At 51.3% G+C, this 20,257-nt stretch overlaps 6 protein-coding genes across 6 annotated transcripts; 2 read left to right on the top strand and 4 right to left on the bottom strand.

Moving 5' to 3' along the window:
- Positions 1-2,120: 2,120 nt before the first annotated feature.
- Positions 2,121-6,073, bottom strand: LOC100899240 (phosphatidylinositol 4-phosphate 5-kinase type-1 alpha-like). Its single transcript, XM_018641396.2, has 3 exons — positions 6,030-6,073; positions 4,406-4,576; positions 2,121-4,125 (listed from the first exon to the last, which is right to left on the bottom strand). Exons 1-3 carry the CDS (start codon positions 6,071-6,073, stop codon positions 2,121-2,123), a joined length of 2,220 nt encoding a protein of 739 aa, XP_018496912.2.
- A 3,769-nt stretch (positions 6,074-9,842) lies between these two features.
- LOC100897711 (pterin-4-alpha-carbinolamine dehydratase) lies at positions 9,843-11,174 on the top strand. The gene has a single exon (XM_018641410.1). It carries the CDS (start codon positions 10,162-10,164, stop codon positions 10,603-10,605), a length of 444 nt encoding a protein of 147 aa, XP_018496926.1. The 5' UTR covers positions 9,843-10,161; the 3' UTR covers positions 10,606-11,174.
- Positions 11,175-11,298: 124 nt separating this feature from the next.
- On the bottom strand, positions 11,299-13,758 carry LOC100898954 (disintegrin and metalloproteinase domain-containing protein 10). The gene is made up of 7 exons (XM_029112872.1): positions 13,746-13,758; positions 12,962-13,591; positions 12,699-12,852; positions 12,373-12,537; positions 12,025-12,233; positions 11,709-11,879; positions 11,299-11,617 (listed from the first exon to the last, which is right to left on the bottom strand). The coding sequence occupies exons 1-7, from the start codon at positions 13,756-13,758 to the stop codon at positions 11,346-11,348; spliced, it is 1,614 nt and encodes a 537-aa protein (XP_028968705.1). The 3' UTR covers positions 11,299-11,345.
- Positions 13,759-14,539: 781 nt separating this feature from the next.
- On the top strand, positions 14,540-16,083 carry RabGGTb (geranylgeranyl transferase type-2 subunit beta). The gene is made up of 2 exons (XM_003748330.2): positions 14,540-14,702; positions 14,842-16,083. Exon 2 carries the CDS (start codon positions 14,905-14,907, stop codon positions 15,898-15,900), a length of 996 nt encoding a protein of 331 aa, XP_003748378.1. The 5' UTR covers positions 14,540-14,702; positions 14,842-14,904; the 3' UTR covers positions 15,901-16,083.
- Pbp49 (proximal sequence element A Pbp49) lies at positions 15,890-18,068 on the bottom strand. Its single transcript, XM_018641395.2, has 7 exons — positions 17,889-18,068; positions 17,618-17,787; positions 17,237-17,494; positions 17,053-17,148; positions 16,711-16,833; positions 16,463-16,628; positions 15,890-16,336 (listed from the first exon to the last, which is right to left on the bottom strand). Exons 1-7 carry the CDS (start codon positions 18,066-18,068, stop codon positions 16,154-16,156), a joined length of 1,176 nt encoding a protein of 391 aa, XP_018496911.2. The 3' UTR covers positions 15,890-16,153.
- A 201-nt stretch (positions 18,069-18,269) lies between these two features.
- Positions 18,270-19,939, bottom strand: Scox (Synthesis of cytochrome c oxidase). The gene is made up of 3 exons (XM_003748329.2): positions 19,893-19,939; positions 19,705-19,764; positions 18,270-19,346 (listed from the first exon to the last, which is right to left on the bottom strand). Exon 3 carries the CDS (start codon positions 19,335-19,337, stop codon positions 18,555-18,557), a length of 783 nt encoding a protein of 260 aa, XP_003748377.1. The 5' UTR covers positions 19,338-19,346; positions 19,705-19,764; positions 19,893-19,939; the 3' UTR covers positions 18,270-18,554.
- Positions 19,940-20,257: the final 318 nt, after the last annotated feature.

The raw sequence follows: 20,257 nt of genomic DNA, 5'->3' as shown, positions 1-20,257 counted from the left end.
CGAAAGTTCTTTAGTCTGTTGAGGATCCCTTGATGTATGGATAAGTATTTGGCTCCCAATCTTAGTCAGTCAATCGGTCCCACATATAACTATCTGAGACGGCAGGTCAGTCAGACATTCCTTTAACCCCATTTCTGATCAAGCCTTCCGTTAATTGGCTCCGGTCCCTGCCGCCCTCATGATTTGCGTTTCTCTCGATTTGCGGCATGATTCTATGCTCCTCGAATAGGAGCTACCGATATAATCATCAATCAAGTCTCAGGCGAGTTAATATCGGTGAGTGCTTCATCAGCAGAGTGAGGTGGTGATGATGATAACGATATCCGTCATCGCGAAAGCGCCGATAATTGTGAAAGAGAGGAATGAATGAGGATGAAAATTCGTTACGTTGTCGTTGTTGTTTCGTTAACGTGAAATCTTGATATTTACAAAATTCAATGTTCACAGCCTTACCGCATGACGCATAGAAAACTCAGACAGACTACTCTTCCATTTTCTCCGAACAGAATTATAGATCCTCGACCTCCTCATATGATTGTAATAATTGTCGCTGGTTTCTACCATATTGTTATCCTCGATATCAAACTAACTAAGACTTACAGTAAGTGAGCTCAGGGCTGAGTGGGAAGACCTCGTCAGAGGAAACTAAGAAATACTTGTCGCCGCTATATCCCTCCGTTTCTCTATCTCATTCTCTCTCTCACTACATTTCATTCTCAAGCTTTGTCGCCGATCCTCATCGCTCGCGATGCTGGCAAGTACAAAGTTAAGGTACTCCTCTCCTCAGACAGTGATCTACGTGCACAATTAAGTATTTGAAAATTCCTTCGAGACTCTAAAACCGGCGTCGACGCATCCAAGACGTCGACATCGTCCTGACGGTTGGTATTTGTAGGCCCCAGCAGCTAATTACTCTCCCTCATTCGGGAGCTACTGGAGGCGAGGAGCGTAGGAAACAGCGTTTTAAAAAGCTATCGAACAGCAACCGATCCCAGAACGTAATCCCGTCTCCTCTCGTTTGAACATTTCGTTGCGGAGTCGGGGGAAACTTTCTGCTTAGCGTCGTGCCTCTCGCGAAGCCTTATTATTGAGGATATGATCGATTATATTCTCTCTAAGCCCAACATCCGGGGAATCGAATCGAGGATGCGGGGCAAGGGGTTCAGGTCTCAGGTTACAAGGCAAGGAAGGGATTTCATGCACCTCGCTGATGCGTTGGCGGTAGCGAACATGGGTGAAAGAGGCATAGGCGGTGCGGCAATTTTCGTGTTGGATCACAGAGACTGGTCCTCAACTTCTACAGGTCATCATGGATTATTTTTTGGTGGCTCAACTATCCTTGAGAAGTTGATGCATCGTATCGATCGGAAGCCCGAATACGGACATAACTTTTTGCAAATACGAAATACGGAGTTCAATCGACGGTTTGATCGTCCTAAATTCAGTATTCCCCGTGCATGGAGCGACGAGAAGCTCGTGGATCCAAGGAATGGTTCCTCTAAAGGAAGGCTGGTCCTAGTTCGAAATCAAGCAATTGGCATGTGAGAATCTCAGCCATCTTGGGCCGCGAGCAGACGTTTCTGCATCAGCGATCTCATAAAACTCGATCATCGCGTATTTTTCTCTGATGTTCAGCCTCATGACTTATATTCCGAAAAAGAGACCGATAAATCATGCCGACCAACGATCCTCGGAAGACTGGAGCAGGGGTTGGGGATGACCGGGGGTTGGGGCGAGACTGGGGTCGGAGGACGAAGATTTTTGAACAACGACATTTTCACTCAAGGACCCTAGGAGAAGGGGCTGTGACACCGGAGAGTGGGAGGAGGAGAGATAATCATGAGGATGCGACAACCGAGAGAATCAAAAACGCTCTTATGAATGAACTCGAGTGTACAAAATATTGCAAAACCCCTAATCTCAGAGTAGTGGACTTCGAAGCTTCTCCTACAGACCGTATACGCATGTCGTCCATCTGGAGATTGAAATCTCTGCTGCTTCACGCTGAGAGGTGGCTGCGTGAGGTTTCCCACACGGAGCTCTCGCTGTTTCTGATGTTGTTGTTCTTGTTGCTGTGTCATTCTTGTTGTTATTCTCCTGGTTTCGATGCTTCCAATCGCTCACATCTTCGTCATTTCTTTAGACGTCGCAGACACCGTCGTGTTCGAAACGATGACCCTGCTTGAGGAGACGGAAGTGTGCGTACCGCCATTCGTATTCTCCGAGCTCTCGGAACTCACATTCTGCAATCTTATCCTGTCCAGAGCGTCTTCGACCGTCGACGCGTCTTGCAAGTCTTCGGCGGCGGTTGTGCGACCGGTTGCCGTTGGTATCGTTTCCGCGGTCGACGCCGTACTTGTCGCAGCGTCGTATTCTGCGTTCGCACGGTCGGTGTCAGCGAGATCTTCGACGCCCCGATCATCGTCATCGTCGTTGTTCGACGAAGCGTTCTCGTAGCCGCTCGAAGATGCTGGAGGCACTGGTGTCGATGGCGGCGCCATCATACCCTTCTGTTGCTGTGTCAGCAGATTTCCGTCCGCAGATGTCGGGTGGACATCGTGCTTTTCCTGCATCACCCTGCGAACCACAGTAACGAGCTTGGGGTTTTTCTTCGACGGCGTGTGTTTGAGTGGCGACGCCATTCGCTTGAACACTTTCTGACTCATGAAGTCCTGGAAACGCTTAGCGTAGAATCCTGGCCTGTGTACCGACACGGTGTCCCCGTCGTGCAGAAGGGCTTTCCACGAATGCTCGAGTCTCTTTCGCAAACGATACGATTGCAATATGTCTATGATGCCTATGAACAGCAGAAGCCGCTCGCCCTTCGAGTTTACGGCGGGGATCCCGCCAGGCGGAGAATTTTCGTCGTGATCAATCGATTCGATGGCGGTTGAAAACGCTGCCAACCGACCCCGGTTCATCGATTTCGATCGGGGAATGTTGGCACCTCCTGTAGACGCACCAAGCGTAGCTGCGTCAACCGCCGTGTCCGCAGCTTCGGCTTCTCGTGCCGCTTGATCGATGTTGTGGATTCCCAGCAAGAGAGAGTAGTCCATGATCTTGAAGCTTTCCAGTACGCGACAATCTCTCTGGATGGTGTTGATGAGTGCGTCGTAGGTTTGCGCGTCGAGAAGAATCCCTTCGGGATGATGCTCCATGAAATCGAGGTCCTTGAAGGTCGGGGACTTCTTCTGGCGTTCGGCCTTGTTGGCCTTGCGCTTATACGTGGAACCTTTCAGATCGTATTTGAGATGCATTCTCACGCTCGACGGCAACAGGTTGTTCATCACAATCACACGGACGTTTTTGTTGCCGGCGATATAGCAGAAAAGACCGAAGAACTTCGGCAGTAACGTCCGTGGGTTCTGGTGGAGGTTCATATAGTAGCCCGGCAGCAGGCTCTGCAGGAAGTCAGCCTCGACGTGCGCAACAGTCTTTATGATGAATTCGTCGTCGGCCGTCACATAGAACAGTGAACCAGACGCACCTGGATTGCTGAGTTCACGCATTGCTTCGTTGCATAACGAGAGCAGAAAATCGCCAGGTTGGATCTGGAAGAGATCTCGGAAATAACGGAACGCTACGGGTGAGTAAGCCTTGAACTTGAATGAATCGTGATGATGCGCCGGACTCGCCGTCCCCCCTTCTCTGGGGAAGTCGAGGTTGTCCACCATCGCAAAATCCTGCATGAGTAAATCCCGCTCTGGCTTCGAAGCGAGACTTCCCACGGCGTAACCGATGCCGAGCTGAATGGATTCGATGATAGTGGACGAGTGGATTTTCTTGAAGGTGACCTTGCCTTCGTCGTCGATTCGCCGATGTCCGAGTTTCTCCTTCTCGCCGGGCCGGCTACCCGCTGCACCGGCAGCTGTCCCGCTCTTATCGGCACCATCTCTACCGCCTTTGTCGACAGGTGTCAAGGGCGCCGTCGTCGAGGTCGTGGGCGTCTTGGCTTCGGACTGGCTCATGTGCGATGGTGTCGACGTGCCGATTGTAGACGTGTCGAGAGGCCCTGGCCGTCTTGCTCTGAACGGCGTGCCAATACTACTGCTCACTTCCGAATCCATGTCGCGCGACGAGCCCACGACCGGCCCTTCGACCCCAGTTCCGGCGACGCCGTCGTTACTGAAAAGCGAAGAACGGATTAGTACTCGAGAAGATTCCGACTCGTGGTAGGAGCGCCACGCCATCCAAATCACGGGAGTTGACTTTTTTTTTCATCAAATACAATATGATAGATCGAACGCGAGGATCTTTCTCCGGAGAAACCCTCGCGTGGCTCGGAGCAAATTCGGTTCGTCTCGCCCCCCTTAGACGGAAAACCCCGATGAAGAGTTTCCAAAGCCCCAGGATCGATGCTGAGTATTGAAGCGATTGGGTCCGCGCAAAATGAGCAAGAGCCTACCGAGAGACGCCGTTGTCGGATGAATTGGAATCCTGTCGAGTTGAAGGTTCGTCTCCGGCTTGTGATGCTTCTTCACCCTTCTGTTGTACACCGTTGCCGCCGCCGACGACGATACTGTCCTGATAGTTTTCTCCCGATTTATTCTGTTCCCTCCTGAGGATCCATCCGATTCTGCGTAGGAACGCAGAGGAGAATCTGAATGAAGAGCGGCGTCGTCTTTCTGAGAAGCCAACTGAGGATGACATGAAAGAAAAATGAACTTTAGAGGAAATCTCGGACTACGGGTGAATTCTCCCTCTATTGGATCCTGCGAAGATTTCCACGTGCGTGAGGGAGGGCTCCATCGCTGTGCGTCCCGGGGGATCGCGACTATGGGCACACTACTCGAGAGTCGTTCCCTTACTCCTTCTGAGCTGCCTAATTATATCTAGTACGTGCTGTCGATCAGGTCCAGCAGCCCTGAGCAAAGCTACACGAAGACCACAGAATCCCAGACTCCTTAGCAGCTGCTAAGAATCTGGCTCCATTCAAGCCATGGATATGAGTGATTCCGACGCGCGGGCGATCGTCTCGCGCAGTATCACGTAAGGCAAGCATTCTAGCGTGGCACGCTCTCACGTCGGAGCCGATGCAGCTTACAAATAAATATTTTGATGCAGACCTGTTGACAGTATGACCGAGCGAGACGTCACCCCGTCTGACGCGACTGCTCACCCGCAGCAAGTCCCGACGATGCAACCCAAGGTACGATGGATGGATGGATCCATTCGACTGAATGGATCCAGCGGAGCGATCTCCTGATGTGGTATACCCACACCAGGTAGGGTTCCGTTGCTCAAGAATGCTGCAATATCATATTCCGTTCCTCAACTCGCAGCACGGAGTGATTCTCCATCGGTCCGCGATGTTTTGTGGGCAGCTAATCACCACCAACAACCCCGGTGGACGAGGGTCCTCCCCTCTTCGAGAGGATACTTTCGCCTGGATCGGGTTTTTCCTGAACTCGGGTCTGGTTCCAGAATGGGCCATCAAGTAGCAAAAAGAATCCCATGTTTTCTCCGACTTCGGGAGCCGCAGACCCAGACCTAAGCGATCGACCCGTCGGCTAGACTCCCATCCCTCCACCGTTCGGAACCGATCAACCCCGCAAGTATTTGTTAAGAAACGCGTTCCTTCGCGGGTCGTGACTCAAAAGCGGAATGTCCCAGGCTCCGATTCACAATAACTCTGTCTTCCGGAGAGGGTGATAATTCCCTTGATCTTGCTTCCAGATCTCACCGAGCCCCAGACCGAAACCGTCGGTCGCTGATGGGGACAGAGTGACAGCGAATTGTTCGGAGAAGCAGTTAGGAACTCGATATCAAAACTTCCTGACTACCTCTGGGAGAGAATCGAAGTTCGGCTTGCTCCGCAGCTCCGATCTGGACTCCGATTCTCTTCAAGATCGGACACAATCGCTACCCAGTCTTCGTGAGACAATCCGTGTCCTGATCGGAAAGGAGTATTGTCCAACGGAGTTCATGCTTGCAGGTTTTGTGAAGAAAACAGAGCCCGAGTCCCACATCGATTGCATCAGCTCGATTGTTTCGAAGAGGTCACGTCATGAGGGCCCTGTCGCGCATACCCGAACTGCAGAGTGGGGAATTCCATAACCGATTCCGTGATCATCTTGAGCTTCCAGACTTCTACCTCTGATGGCTCAGTGCCCTCCGGCTCCCGCTAAACACCGAAATTATACGATGTCCCGAAAAGTCCCTCGATGCCTAGACGTGTCTTATGTGCGAATCCGGTGAGCTCCCGGATTCTGAAGCGCGCCGCTTCAGCCGCATGAGTGTCTCTCGGATCCTCGGATGGGTCGCATCTACCCGCGACGGAACTTGATTTGCGCTCGCGCGCTCCCCACGACAGGAGACGCCTCCGTTTCCCATAGCTCCGCAACTGCATATCAACCGGACCGACTCGATCCCGGTTCCGGTACGGCCGGCGGCTCTAGTTAATTAATTATTATCCAGCTCTCAGTCGTTGACCTTAGTATGTTAAATTTCGCAATGCGACGACAAGAAATTCAAATATTCGCTACGGTTCCCCGGCGGGACCAGGTTGTGGATGCACTAGTCGGTACTGCGGACTCGGCTCCTGAGATCTCCAAATCATACGCTTTACAGCAGCGCACACGATTCCGGAATGTGAGAAGGACGAAGGACTCCGTGCATCGAAGCGATCATCATGCCCCGGGCGAAGGAGTTTCCAGGAGATTCCAAGTCAGAATCAGGCGCCACCGCAAGAGAATTCAAATCCCAAGAAATCGTATCCGCCATCGACCGAAGCACAAGGAATCATGGGACCGTCGCTCTACCATTCTACTGGCTTGACAAGGAAACTCGAGAAAGATCGAGTTCCTCCTGGAAGTCATTCCAAGACTGACCGACGAGGGCGAAGCCTCCGAGCACAGAACGAGCGGCCAGTCTTGATTTGTCCTTCTCAACATCAGAGCAATTAATATATTTCACGGCCTGATGGGATGGATCATTTTCTGGAAAGATTCCTGTCGACCTCACAACATAGGAATGCTGTGGTCAAGCGGTTTCACCTTTTTTATCGAGAGGCCTCCCATCCTCGTGGGCTTCCATTTGCCGGAGCGTCGAAAAAGCTCTGTCACTGGAACGTCCCTCACTTCATCGGCCGAAAGCAACGTCTCAACACACGAGCTTCAATTCCAGCTGTCGGTACCGCGCTTGCCTCACAGCCGACATTTCTCGAATGCCTTCTTTGCTCAGCCGTTCTAGCTGAACGAAGGCTGATGCTGGCAGCTAGATTTCCACCGAGTCAGTCCGTGCGGAGGCTAGACAGTCCGGCGGCAAAACAGCCGAGAGTTCTGCTGAATTCCGCATCCAGAAAGGGAGTCTGGATAACCTGAACTAGCGGCAGACGGAAGCATACATTCGTCGACTGCATCGGCGGCTACACAATCTGGAAGCATGACGTGTTGCGCGCGAAGCCCTCCGCGTTTCGAATCGGTCGAATCGGGAGTAGGAACGACGACCTTTCGGCAAGACTCACGTGAGTCGGTTCCATGGTTGTAAAGCCCAGGCTACGTTTTAGTGTGCCTTGAAAGTTGGGCGAAAACACCGCTCCATGGAGCCGAGCGAGCGTCCGTCGGCGGCTCCGTGGGCCCCGACGTCGAGCTCTTTGGACCATTAATCGTGAGGGCTCATCAGTGGAGATTCTGTGAGACCTCGCACCGATGGCAAACAGTGACAGAGTGTGGATGGAGCTAGAATTGCCAGTCAGGAGGTGAGGATTTTCCAAAAGCAACCTTTAAATTCAATGAGAATGTCCCGAGTGAAACACTCACTTCCATCTCGGTTCGCACTCCGGGAGCGACCTTAGGCCTGAAGAAACCGAACAACAGGAGCCAGACTCGGTTTCCGTGACTCGGGGACATTAGCCGAGATCCACCTAATCGGAGCGACACGGACCTGCGGTGAGGCACCGAAGATGAACTTCACATACTGGGGATTCTCAATGCCTCCAACGGGTTTAATCAGTCCGATCACGAGCGTAAAAGGTACGAGGACGTCGATACAGGCGGGTTCCCGGGATTCCCGCCGCCGAGCCAGACCGAGCTCGTGGTCACCCCTCTTGACCTGCTCATGACAGAATCGGGGATCGGATCGCTCCGCCTGCCGAGCACCTTCCCGGCTGCAGGGAGGAATTCCCACACACTGGCACGATTACCACCTCCTCCCTCATAAAGCCGGTTTCTCTGATCGTCTCATGAGATTCATCTTTCACAGACAAAGATTCTAAATCATGGTGATTCTACCTGTGCATCGTTCCACTCATGGAACTCAAAGGCTCGTCAGCCAATACTACTTTTGCTGAATGAGCGAGAGGTACGTTCAATCCTCCTTCGATCAATTATATCATTAGAACATGAAAATTCACGGAGATCCCCGTCTGGGAGAGGCGGAGAGCCACATCTGAGATGCTCTGTACGGACGTCAGACCGCAACTGGATTTAAAAACTTGCGCAACGATGCCTTGATCCACACAGAAGTCGAGTATCGTCGAACTAAAGCTTGCGCAGAGAGGTTTGAGTCCGAGACTCTCCTTCAAACAGACTCTCCGGCGTTTCGCGATGATTCGCGGGTCATGAGATTCATTGTCACGAATGAGAACTGGAACTATTATATCACCACGATAATTTCAAAGTCGGTCATTATCTTCTGATCTGGCCGAGAGCAGCAATTGAGGGAGCGTTCAGAGTAATCTCTAGCAGACCGAATACAGGGAATCCCTCATCGATTCTTCTACAGTAAAGGTCCACTAGGAAATTTCTCGCGAACCCCACAGGGAACACTGTTGACGAAGGTTCGAGGCTGATGCTCCGGGGCTGTGATCCTGAGATAGATTGACCGTCTCGAATCAGGCGGAGTGTTCGAAGGAGGTTTCAAGCCGCGATCGTGAGCTAACGGCGAGGGGGGGGGGGCTCTGCTGAGGAGCGAAACCCAGGGCTCAGGGAGAGACACAGCGAAGCTTGTCATTCGCCCCGGAAATTCATGGGCACCCTCCAACAATGCGCCATAGTTGCCCCTAAACCGATAGGAGTTCCTCAGTCGTCCAGTGGTCATCTAGCATGACAACGAACTCGGCAGAATCACGCATTCCTTTTTGTGCGGAATCCTTGTTGGTCTGAGACGTGGATTTCGAATCCCGGCACCAGGGACGTTCACCGACGTCTCAAAGCTCCAACTTCCGATTCGCCATCTAGGAAGGGGGGCCGGAGGACTCTACAAGCCCCCGACAGTCTTGACTTCTCCTCATGCAGTAGCTAGAATTACCTGTTTCTTATCAGAGTGGGTGTCGTCGAGAGTCACACACCCTCCCGCCAGAAGAACACGCCTCTCATACAACCCCGCCCTTCTCACTTCGACTCGTCTTCAGAACGATTGACGCTCCGAGTCTATTCACCGAACGAAACGACTTCTACTTGTCCACAGGTTCGCGGAGGACACTCACATTGAGCTCAAATGTCATTCCGAAGGGAGTTCACACTTCCCCACACTGCTTCTCACACACATAGACATATTTGTTGTGTTCGGTGGCGGTTCGATGACGCGGGTGGATGGCGCTCAAATTCAAAAATGACCACACGTGTTCTACGAGAGCCCGTCCCGCCGCGCTCTCGACTCGTTCGGAAATCAGTTGTGAGAAAGTGAGTTCAAACTCTGTCACGATTCAAAATGCAGTATTCTCGACGACTCGAATCCTTCTCGATCCTCGCTCGCTGAAAGAGTGTATCCTCTCTCTCTCGCGGCTCTGATAGATCGGCGGAGCACTGACCCTCGCACTCCCCTATAAGGATGTGCATGTTGCGATTGATCCCCCACCAGATTTGATATCACGCGCAAGGGGGCAACCCCTCCGAGAGCTCGCCACCGTGCCTCCAGCTGGTCGTTGTTGGGCGGCTCATGCTTCCGGATCCCGCTTGGTGATAATCAGGCGTAGTTTCGAGAGCTCCTTCACGCTCCCCGAGACTCACGCGGAGCGTCTCGACCCAGTGATGAAATTATTTCAATTTGTGTGGGCAGCATTCGGGAACCTTCTCGGGCTCATCAACGGCACTCGATGCTCGCTCTACAATTAGCTGAGATTCTGACTCATTCGCTCACCTCCTCCCCCCCCCCCGAAATTCTTCTATGATTGTTACGTTGGAGCTTCGCGCCAGGGGATCTCCGAGCTGTCTCTAGGGGATGGAGCAATGCATCGATCGGACAACTGTGGACAGCGACCGAATGATGCTCGTCAGACCTAAAATAAATTCTTGCTTGACAGGAACATCCGGAATGCGTCTTTTCGCCAAGCTCTTGGCGGCGTCTTCACCCTCGAAAAGAGTAGTTACATTATTGACGGAGGCCCAACGCGCAGAGCTTCTAGATCCATTGCTCGTCCGCGGCTGGGAGTTACTTGAGGATAGAGACGCGATGCGGAAGGCGCTAACATTGAAGGATTTCAACGAAGCTTTCGGACTGATGACGAGGATCGCGCTGCACGCCGAGAAAATTAATCACCATCCAGAATGGCAGAACGTTTACAATCGCCTCACGATAACCCTCACAACCCACGACGTGAAGGGTCTCTCTACTAAAGACATTCGGATGGCGAAGTTCATCGAAGATATACTTGACAAATCCTGATAGACCTGTATTGCCGAGGGTCTGTGAGCTAGAGCTAGGTGATGCCAGCGGAGTGATTGTTATGATATGTTTCTGCTCTGCCCCATTGTTCTCCGGACTTGATTCGACGGGTTCATAGGATGGGTGTGAAACTGGAATCTGAGACAGTCTCAGCAGCAATAGAGCTTGCTGGCAGGTTTAGGAGCGGGATGAATAGGTCGATGCTTCATCTCACTCCTCAATCATTTCGATTTGTGGCTCCGCATTACCTTTCGCGATGTGAATGAATACTCTGGAATCAAATGTCAGCAGCATTGTTCTTCAAACCCGCTGCTCCAGCCAGAATGGATCGAGGACATCGAATCGCTCTTTTAAGCGCCGCGGACGAGACGGGGAGAGTATACTGTGACCCTCTGACGTGGATCAGATATCAGACGATATCGATCTTCGTCTTTTTTTGTCAGGTCCGTCACGTCTGATCGCCTCCGAGGCTGGCCGATACGAGATCCATGTAGTTCGAACTCCTTCAATCTTCCAAAGCACGACGGACGTCACGTACAAACCTCTCCGTGAACTATGAACTATAGAAAAATAAACTCCATGGCGGTGATCGCGGTCCTGTACCCGATCCTCCTCACCGGACACATCGATTTTATCACACATCTGTTCGATAAACCATTGTACTCGGAAGCAAAGACTATCGGGGACATCCAAAACAATATTTATTCAAGCTATCGAATTTCTCTCCTTTTCAATTTTCACTATCGAGTTTCTCTTCTCATGTTTCGCTCGAGTCTCTGCAACCGTTTCACATAATTGAGCACTTTCGTCTCGAGTTTCTTTGCGGCGCGACTCCGTGCGAAATTCCCGCGGGGTATCCTCGTGGCGATTTTCAAAATAGCATAAAAGTAAGCCGCCATAGAAATGAAGATGAGGAAAATCATGACGGACTTGAGGAAGAAGAACCGGCGGTGTATTCGGAAGCAATGCCCCCGGAAATCACAGGTTCCTTCTCCATCAGCACACTCGAAACCTGGAATCCAAATGCAGTTCGACTTGGGGGATGAGAGGGGTGCTTGAATGCAACAGAGAACGCAGATTAGCGAAGCGGGGTTCGTGCTCACCTGGAGCGAGGAAACGGTCACAGGTCTCTCCGGAATGAAGTTTGCATAAGAGTTCACACTTATTCGTGCCAGGTGACAGACAAAATGTCTTGCAGAGCTCATCAGCGCGCGCCAGCCATGGAACGCAGCTGGTGAGATTGTAATAGTCGCAGAGACTACCTTTGCACGTACCTAGTAATTATACGAAACGCTCAGATCCCCCTGTGAGGAAAGCTTTGGAATGCGAATGGAGATCGAGTCTGGCGTGGGCTTGCGGACGTATCGCGAATAACTCGGCACCGGTCGAGAATCGAGGGATGGATGGAGTCAAACAGACCATTTAAGCAAGTTGCATCGTCTCGGCAGCGAATCCGATTCGGCTTCGGGAGCGGTGGTGGGCACTGAGCGGAGTCGCCCGTGCAATGGGAAGATTCCCTACACGGCGATTCCGCTTCACAAAGGGTTCCTTGAGCGCGGAACCGACAGGACGTTCCATCGCAACAAGGCCCATTCGATACGCTGCACTGCGTCGCTGGAGTCCTCTCCCTGTGAGAGATCGATGACAGGATTATCAGCCGACCACTGGATGTATCGTCACTCTTAGCTAGAGTCGATGTTCGAGCTGAGTGGTGGAATTCTTCGTGTGTTCCCGGTGCGATCGAGCCGGATATACAGAATCACCTACTTGTACGTGCAGGGTTTCATAGGTGAATTCCACGCCGAGGTGATCGCAGGGTTGCAGCATCGGTCCTCGGCACACTGTTCTTCTGAGAAGCCGCAATCGCATTCCTCTCCAGTTTCGACGATGCCATTGCCACAGACGAAGGCTCCGAAGGAATCGAAACACGTTCTGTGAGAACCCGATTCGAAGATGCTCCTAGAAATTTCCGGCATCGGCATCGATATGTGTGCTGGAGGTGCTGTATGTTTCCACGCATGGATTTTTCCTCCCCCGCAGAGTGATTTCGGCATTCTAGGGACAATTCAAAGTCGGAGCGAAAAAGCTCTCACTCTAAGGTCTGTTCCATTTGCCGGATAGAGCATTTGCTGAAAGATCGCTGATGAACGTGAAACTGATCCCTGGATTTGTAGAACATGATGTTGTTCTCGGGGTCGACTTCCCAAACAGGACAGCTTGTTTTTCCGAAAATAACTTCGGCCAGTCCTGGAATGACAACTCTGCGGTCTACTAGGGCAAGTGCTATCTCACAGAATGAGAGTTCTGGCAATCGATTTTCACGAGGATTTCTCAATGGAGCGAAATATTTCACTACCGTCGTGTTCCGCTCCGAGAACGTGCCCGAGCTCATGGATGAAAGTCAGTTCGTGCACGAAAGCCGCATCTTTGAGCTTCGCAACGTTCACGGCCATCGCCATACCGTGGAGAGCTCTGCCCCCCGGCCCGGCTCTGTGCGCGTTACAAACTGAGCCGACGTTGCCGAACCCGAGGAACTCTCTTCTGCGTCCCGGCTGGACAGCAGTGATGTGGACCAGGAAGCAAAAATGGTCACTGATATCAACGTGGTTCCTCCGGACGAACTCGTCGACGCCTAATTGGGAACATTTTAGAACGGTCACAGATATGGGAAGCAGGGAATCGAGTCCCTTAGTCGAACAATGGAGTAACTTGCCGTGGTCGTTCTTACCCATCTCTCGAACTGGTTTTCGCCGTAGGTAGCGTGAGTAGAATCTCATATGCTTCAAGTAGGTTGATTCTGATCTGCTGAAGACCGAGTTCGCCACTTGGAATAAATTCTTCACCATTTCCGATATGACTATGGGTATCGTCTCGTTCGGGTGACCCGCATCTAGAAGTTGTTGCACTAACGCAACGTCATACTGAACGTAAGCTCCGCAGAAGTAGTTGCGGTCTATCACGAAGGTTCTCTCCCGGAGCTCGATCTCTGGAAGGAGGACCGAAAGAGACGCTCGCTTATCGAATATTCTGCCCCATCTCCTATCTCATCGCGGATCGACGTCAATCATTGTTGAATGGTCCAACTAAATTCTCCGAAAGTTTTCATGGGGTTGCTCTCGGTCGGCGAATCACCGTTCCACCGAACTGTTGCATTTACGTTGTTGTTTCGTCGCTGAAAGTGAAACCTGTATTGCCGTTGCTGGGAACAGATGGAATAGGGGGACAGGTGAATCTCTAGATGATCAAGCGGTGTACGACGCAATGGACCGTCCTCATAGGGGAAAACCCTGCTGCGTCAGGAACTCTACGGATGAGGAGCGATGGAAGAAAGAATAAACCGGGGGACGGATGATCACAAGGCAAACGGGGTGGATATAACGGAGAGGGAGAACTGAGCCGATTTGGATCCGACGAGCATGACGGGTATGGGGACGATTTCGATAGGGTTGCTCGAGATGGATTCCGAATCTGATTCCAGGAGCTTACCAGGATCAAACCCGTCTGCGGTTTCGATTGGGAAGCTGTCATCCGAGAAGACGTCCGAAGCGTGCGTAAGAATAACGAGTTCTGTCCACGTCAAGAACAAGAAGATCATTCACTTCCGCTGCCGATGCGAGCACTTCGTTTTCATGCACCACTCGATACTCGACCCTCTGTACCCCTGTCTCCTCGGACTTGAGCGCAAGCCGGACATCTTCTGTCTCTCAATCAGAGGGAGGGTACTGGTTGGCCAAGGGATGGGATAGATTGGCTGAGCAGATCTTTCAGGATATTCCCTCAGCTCTTTCATCGTCAGACACAATGTTCTTTTTAATCTTCTGCAACCCCAACAGACTTTCTGCTCTGATCATGAGATGCCATGGCGCCGCGAATTCGAAAATGCTCTCTCCCCTGCTGTGACTGCCCTCCCTTCTCGAAAGCCGGCTGCTTTTCTGCCAGAGGCAAACTGCAACAAAATAGAGTACTGATGGTTTCCGCCAACCATTATTAGTACTCAAGTGCTGCAATATTTGATCCCGGAGAGCTGATTTCTCAGGAGAACAGCAGCCGAATCGAACGTCCGAATGGTCCCGGGAGTCTGATCGCTTCGTTCCGAGGTGCGTATGATGGGAGCATTTCCCGTTGTCGATTGTGACTCGTGCGGAAGAGGCGGTGACTCGATAATGACATTTGTCATGGGTGTCGAACGTGTCTCTTCGACTGTCAAGCACCTTATGGATTTTCTGATTATTACAGAACGCTTTGGATCATATAGGCTGAAGAATATACTCCGAGGTGACAAACACCCGATAGTTCGACATGGCTTATCCTTTGAAAGATATTCAGATTCCGGAGGATGCAAACAAAGAGTTGTTAATCGCCAAACACACGAAGTATCTCTACGACTTCGCCGAAAACAAGGATTCCTTCGAATATGTCATGACAGAACACCTTCGTCTCAGCGGGATCTTCTGGTCCATCACGGCACTCGACCTTATGGGAACCCTGCGCGATTTCAATAAGGAGGACATCATCGAAATAGTGAAAAGTTGTCAACATTCCAACGGGGGTCTATCTGCAGCCCCTCGGCTCGATTCCCATATCCTCTACACGCTGTCGGGAGTTCAGATTCTGGTGACGTTCGACGCTTTGAACGCCATCAATGCGGACGCTGTCGTGGATTACGTCTGTTCTCTGCATCAGAAAGACGGCTCCTTCTTCGGTGACAAATGGGGGGAAGTGGACACGAGGTTCTCGTTATGCGCGGTTGCCACGTTAGCGTTGCTGAAACGGTTGGACGCAATCGACATCGAATCTACGACAAACTACATTTTGTCGTGTATGAACTTCGACGGCGGCTTCGGACGTCGCCCTCATTCCGAAACACACGCCGGGCAAGTGTACTGCTGTTTGGCGACACTCTCCATCCTGAACCAGCTGCATCACGTGAACGCAGAACAGCTCGGCTGGTGGTTATGCGAGCGACAATTGCCTAGCGGAGGTCTGAATGGCCGACCGGAAAAACTGCCGGATGCCTGTTATTCGTGGTGGGTCCTCACCAGCCTGGCGATCATCGGTAAACTACACTGGATAGATAAAGATAAACTGAGTGCATTTATCCTGGCCTGTCAAGATTCCGACGGAGGAATCGCCGATCGTCCCGGGGACGAGGTCGATCCCTACCACACCAACTTCGGTTTGGCAGGACTGTCTTTGTTGGGAGAGAACAGATTGAAAAAGATCAACCCGGTATTTTGTCTGTGTCAGGACGTTATCGACCGATTGAAGCTGAAGCCCCAGATTCTCGACCCTTGAATATATTAGTGAGAAGATTTCCTTTATTATTGCGAAAGTGGAGTTCGCTGCGGATGGGGGGTTCTCCTCATGGGAACTAGGAGAAAGCAGCGAATCGATTGACTTAGTGGGTGATATATTCATCTATTTATTCCTCATCCTCCCGGTATGTGCGTCATAAAAAGGAATAAAGCGACGAAACTGCCAAAATCTTCCCGTGCTCCTTTCGCGGCTATCTATAGAGCAACCTGCGATATGAATAATCTCAGCTGCTTCACATCAGACCCCAATCCGTGTAGGTGAATAGCTTGAAGTCATACTTTCGTACGTTATTATCATAATTGATGTGAAGGTTGCATCCTTCACAGAGGAAGGAAGGATTGAGCGGCAGTTTGGGATGATCTTCCACCGCCCATTGCGCTGCTCGTTTCCCGCACAGCTGACATAGGGTCCGCACCTGAAGGTTGTCAGGAGCAACAGAAATTAGCGATGATTCCCGCAAGCGCACGATTGCAATGCATTGCCATTCCTCTTGACCGACAAGTATATCATCCTGTGCAACAGTATCTGAGGGGCTACTCACAGATCTGTGAACGAAGCTCTCCAGCAACATGGGATAGTGGTTGACGTCGCAATCATCTCGCAACAGGGAGTGCATTCTGAGATCGTTGATGATTACGTGATGTTGACAGTCCCCGTTGTGAATATATACGTACGGCTTCCCGAGGCAAACAGTTATCTCTGAAAAACTGAGACAGAGGGACGGTGATCGGAAGTCTCTCCTTGATGACCGATACGGCGCGAATTCAGGGCTCTTCAGAGCGAACCTACCAGACGCTGTCTATGCTTCTCACTTCGTATTGACCCACATTGTTCAGCGCCGCCCACTCTCGGATAACATGGGGGTAATCCCAATCATTGGTGTAGAAAACATTCTCGATAAAGAGCGCGAACCTGGGGATGTACGAGGAGGATGCGTTCCATTCTGGCTGTACTTATTTCAGATCCAAACCTTCGAATCCATCCAAATTGCTAAATTGTATTACATATTCCTCATTCTAAGCATTCGAGTATCCGGACTCGAATCGGTGATCTGCAGAATTTTATTCAATGAGCCCCTATCTTGGCGTGGGCGCCCTGAGAGCCGCGGAGGGAGAATAAAAAAAGTCTCACCCGCGGAGGGTTTCCTTCATTGGCTTGACTGACGCTCGAGCGAAGGGTTCGTCGCGGAAATCTCCGGGCCGTAACTCGTCGTGCTCGCATTTGAACCTGAATGGCGATTCGTTCCGTCAGAATATGCTTCTGGCAAATGATTCTATATAGACAGAAGCTCAGATGGGTAGAGGATGCCATGTACCTATAAACCAAGCTCCGGAGGGACGTCTGTCCGAGCACGGCGAACTGCCCGATCATGTGCTTGAGGTAAGGCCCCGAAGCCGAGGGCAGTAAATAGCTGATTATCAAGACAGCCTCGACACCTTGGATGTCACATGACTTGACGGTTTCGGCGGATTCCTTTTCGGGGAACTTCGGGAGTTTGAGATCAACTTTGACGGCGCCGGTTCGCACTGCTCGGAGCGCTCTGGAGCGCCACGGCTCGCTTTGCTTCATGTCCCTGGGGGGGGGAGGGTGGTGGAAATGATAAATCAGATGTTCACAAACCAGGCGAGAGCGGTCGAAGCTCCAGCTGCTCTGACAGAGCAGAGGTATCCTTTACCGGGACGGGCGGTATACTCACTCTCTCCGGTGATTCACAGACGCCCACTCCTCCGTCTCGGGCATGATTGTGGAGTCGATTTCCTCATCACCACAGAGGAGATTCTTCGGGTCCATGGTAAATTTCAGGGAGGTCATTGTTTCGTCGTCCAGACGCATCAAGCTTTCCAGTGTTGCTTGACGATCTACCTCCTGTTCGAAACAGGCGGATTCTTATCATTCTAGATTCTCGAGTCAAGAACGAACAGAAATCCCTGTGAGCATATTTTTTGATGTTCCTCCGAGTCACTCACCCCTATCCTGCGGTAAACCAGCGTCGATCCATCCACGAAGCCATTCTTCGCGAATTTCGCCACGAAGTCAGAAACCTTTATTGGTTCGGACCACGACTCCACAGCCACCGAACAAGGGGGTTTCTGCTCGAGAGAGCTTGTTTCTGGGTACTCGGAGTCGTAGTCCACAGTCTTGTCCATGATTGCATCGATGCTTCAACCTACGAATTGGAGTTTCTTGCGTCATTTCTCGTCCTCTGGGATCCAATGGTCTGGTGAATCGAGATTCTCATTCATGATCATAGGAATGGCAGGGTGATCGTTGCACAGAAACGACGGAAAACCATCAATAAAAACACCCGAACGTAAAGTACATCCATCGATATTTATTCTCCAGAGAGCCTCAAGCAAGGAATTCGCTCATGAACCGGAAGCTCTCCAGTGTTTACATATCGAGTGTCCAACTATTCTCAACCAACTTCTTTCCGCTGGCATTGCTCGCACGGAGTGCATGTACAAACCGGATAGGCTAGTCTACGTAGATGATTCAAGTCATTCTCAACTAACAGATGAGCTATCGCGGAGCAGTTTCCGCGTCGAGCAGCGAGTAGCCGATTTGGAACTTTCCCCCTCGAGCGATGTCAAGAGGAGAAAGCGCGCTCATAACCCTATCCGAAACCTAGGTACCTAAAGAACTCCTAGTATGCCTTTTTTCTTGGAGTTTTCGTACTTGATCTTTTGGAACTCGATGCCGTCGACGATCTGTTTCGCCGTTCGGTTCTGACCGTAATAATCTATGAAATCTCCGTCGGGACCCACAAGGTACATTATGACCGTGTGATCCACAATGTAGTCCTCTTCCACGTCCGCAGGTCCCTTACTGAAGTACACTCGGAAGCTCTTACTGGTCGCATTCAACTCCTCCTGGGTTCCCGTCATACCTAAAATCTTCGGGTGGAATTCAGCGAGGTACTGCTTGATGGCCTCCGGAGAGTCGCGCGCGGGATCGACCGAAATGAAGAGGGCTTGCAACTCGATTCCCTTCGTCTTGTCTTCTAGCAAATCGATGACCTTGGCCATTTTCTCCAACTCGTCGGGGCAAATGTCAGGACAGTGGGTGAAGCCGAAGTATATGAGACACCATTTGCCTTTGAAGTCTTCGCTTTTCCTCCTTACACCGTTCATGTCGGTCAATGCGAACTGACCTCCGATTTTGGCTTTTCCCATCTCGCGCTTCCGCTCTTTGTCTAAGATACTCTGTTTTTCCGCTTTAACGTAGAGCATAGACCCGAGAAAAATGCCTCCGAGTCCGGCAGACACGAGAACGGAGCGCCATGACATGAAGAAAAACTTGTTTTTCTTTCCTTTGTCTGACAGGTATCGGTACGACGACACGCGTCCCGGACACGCCAGTAAGCTTCTGCCAACATTGCTCATCGGTCGCTGCAGCAATCTCAAGAAGAATGCCATCGTTGAGAACTGCAACGGGACCGGAAAGTCGAATTAGCGAGATCAGAAACACGACGAGGGCATCCGGGGGATAGAGGACTCTTTGTTCTTCTCTGGGGACTCAGTCCGAGCCGAAAACTATCTGCCCGAGTCGTGTCCCGACCACGGACTAATTGGTTCCGGGCAGGTCTTCCGAACCGAGGCTAACTTGCGCGTTGCCCTTGTTGTCGACGCAAAAGCTGTGTCATTCCTCCCACAATCTCTTGATATAGAGTGCGCGAACCGTCTTTCCGTACGGGATTCTCAGACGGAACGAGCGTGTTTCTCCATCTAATTTTGGAGCATAGTCCGTTCAAGCGGGCTGTAGTCTAACGCTAAATCAACTCACGATTCTGGACGAGCTCGATTGATGTCCTCCGATATCGAAGTCACACAAAATCGAATCGCTCTGGAAGTTCGATGAGGTTGACCGGTTAGAGTAGAGTCGCGAGTTCAGGCGGCACGTTTGTCAAGGAGTTAAGGGATGGTGACCTTGGGTTGATGCGTCAGAATAATTGGTCAATGGTCTGAACAAACCTTGTGAACTTCCAAGCAATGAAGTCGCGCTTTGAAAAAGACCAAGTCTACGGTCTAGAAGCATGCGTGGATTCTTTTGGGTGTTCTACCCAAACATCCCATCCGTCGTCGGGAGGTCTTTAGAGAGCATGCGCCGCATTTCAAAATGGGGGAGAGTAGCTCTCCGGAGGGGGTGCTCGAATGTCATAGTGTGTAACTCTGATTATTGCCGTCGCAACTGTACATAGATTACGCGTGATAGCGCGACATGTCGAGGGAACAAGTCGAGATGAAGAGTCATTTTGTGATGAATAATGCCACCACGGGCAACACCAGCGTTCTTTAGGTCATTCTCAGGAGAAGATGCCTGTCGAAATTTCATGGAG

Source organism: Galendromus occidentalis, unplaced genomic scaffold (genome assembly GCF_000255335.2).
Source record: "Galendromus occidentalis unplaced genomic scaffold, Mocc_1.1 scf7180000077530, whole genome shotgun sequence".
NCBI classification, from domain to species: Eukaryota; Metazoa; Arthropoda; class Arachnida; order Mesostigmata; family Phytoseiidae; genus Galendromus; species Galendromus occidentalis.
This window is presented reverse-complemented; position numbering and strand designations above follow the sequence as displayed.

Bases quoted from the DNA above. Each gene is read 5' to 3' on its own strand.
- LOC100897711 (XM_018641410.1), top strand. From the start codon at position 10,162: ATGGAGCAATGCATCGATCGGACAACTGTGGACAGCGACCGAATGATG.
- Scox (XM_003748329.2), bottom strand. From the start codon at position 19,337: ATGGCATTCTTCTTGAGATTGCTGCAGCGACCGATGAGCAATGTTGGC.
- LOC100898954 (XM_029112872.1), bottom strand. The intron at 12,234-12,372 runs GTAGGTGATTCT...GATCTCTCACAG, and splicing joins ATGAAACCCTGCACGTACAA to GGAGAGGACTCCAGCGACGC. The intron at 11,618-11,708 runs GTGAGCACGAAC...TTTGGATTCCAG, and splicing joins TGACCGTTTCCTCGCTCCAG to GTTTCGAGTGTGCTGATGGA.
- LOC100899240 (XM_018641396.2), bottom strand. From the start codon at position 6,073: ATGATCACGGAATCGGTTATGGAATTCCCCACTCTGCAGTTCGG. The intron at 4,577-6,029 runs GTATGCGCGACA...GTTCCTACGCAG, and splicing joins TTCCCCACTCTGCAGTTCGG to AATCGGATGGATCCTCAGGA. The intron at 4,126-4,405 runs GTAGGCTCTTGC...TTCGCTTTTCAG, and splicing joins TCCGACAACGGCGTCTCTCG to TAACGACGGCGTCGCCGGAA.
- Pbp49 (XM_018641395.2), bottom strand. From the start codon at position 18,068: ATGGACAAGACTGTGGACTACGACTCCGAGTACCCAGAAACAAGCTCT. The intron at 17,495-17,617 runs GTGAGTATACCG...TCCCCCCCCCAG, and splicing joins TCTGTGAATCACCGGAGAGA to GGACATGAAGCAAAGCGAGC. The intron at 17,149-17,236 runs GTACATGGCATC...ATCGCCATTCAG, and splicing joins CTCCGGAGCTTGGTTTATAG to GTTCAAATGCGAGCACGACG.
- RabGGTb (XM_003748330.2), top strand. From the start codon at position 14,905: ATGGCTTATCCTTTGAAAGATATTCAGATTCCGGAGGATGCAAACAAA.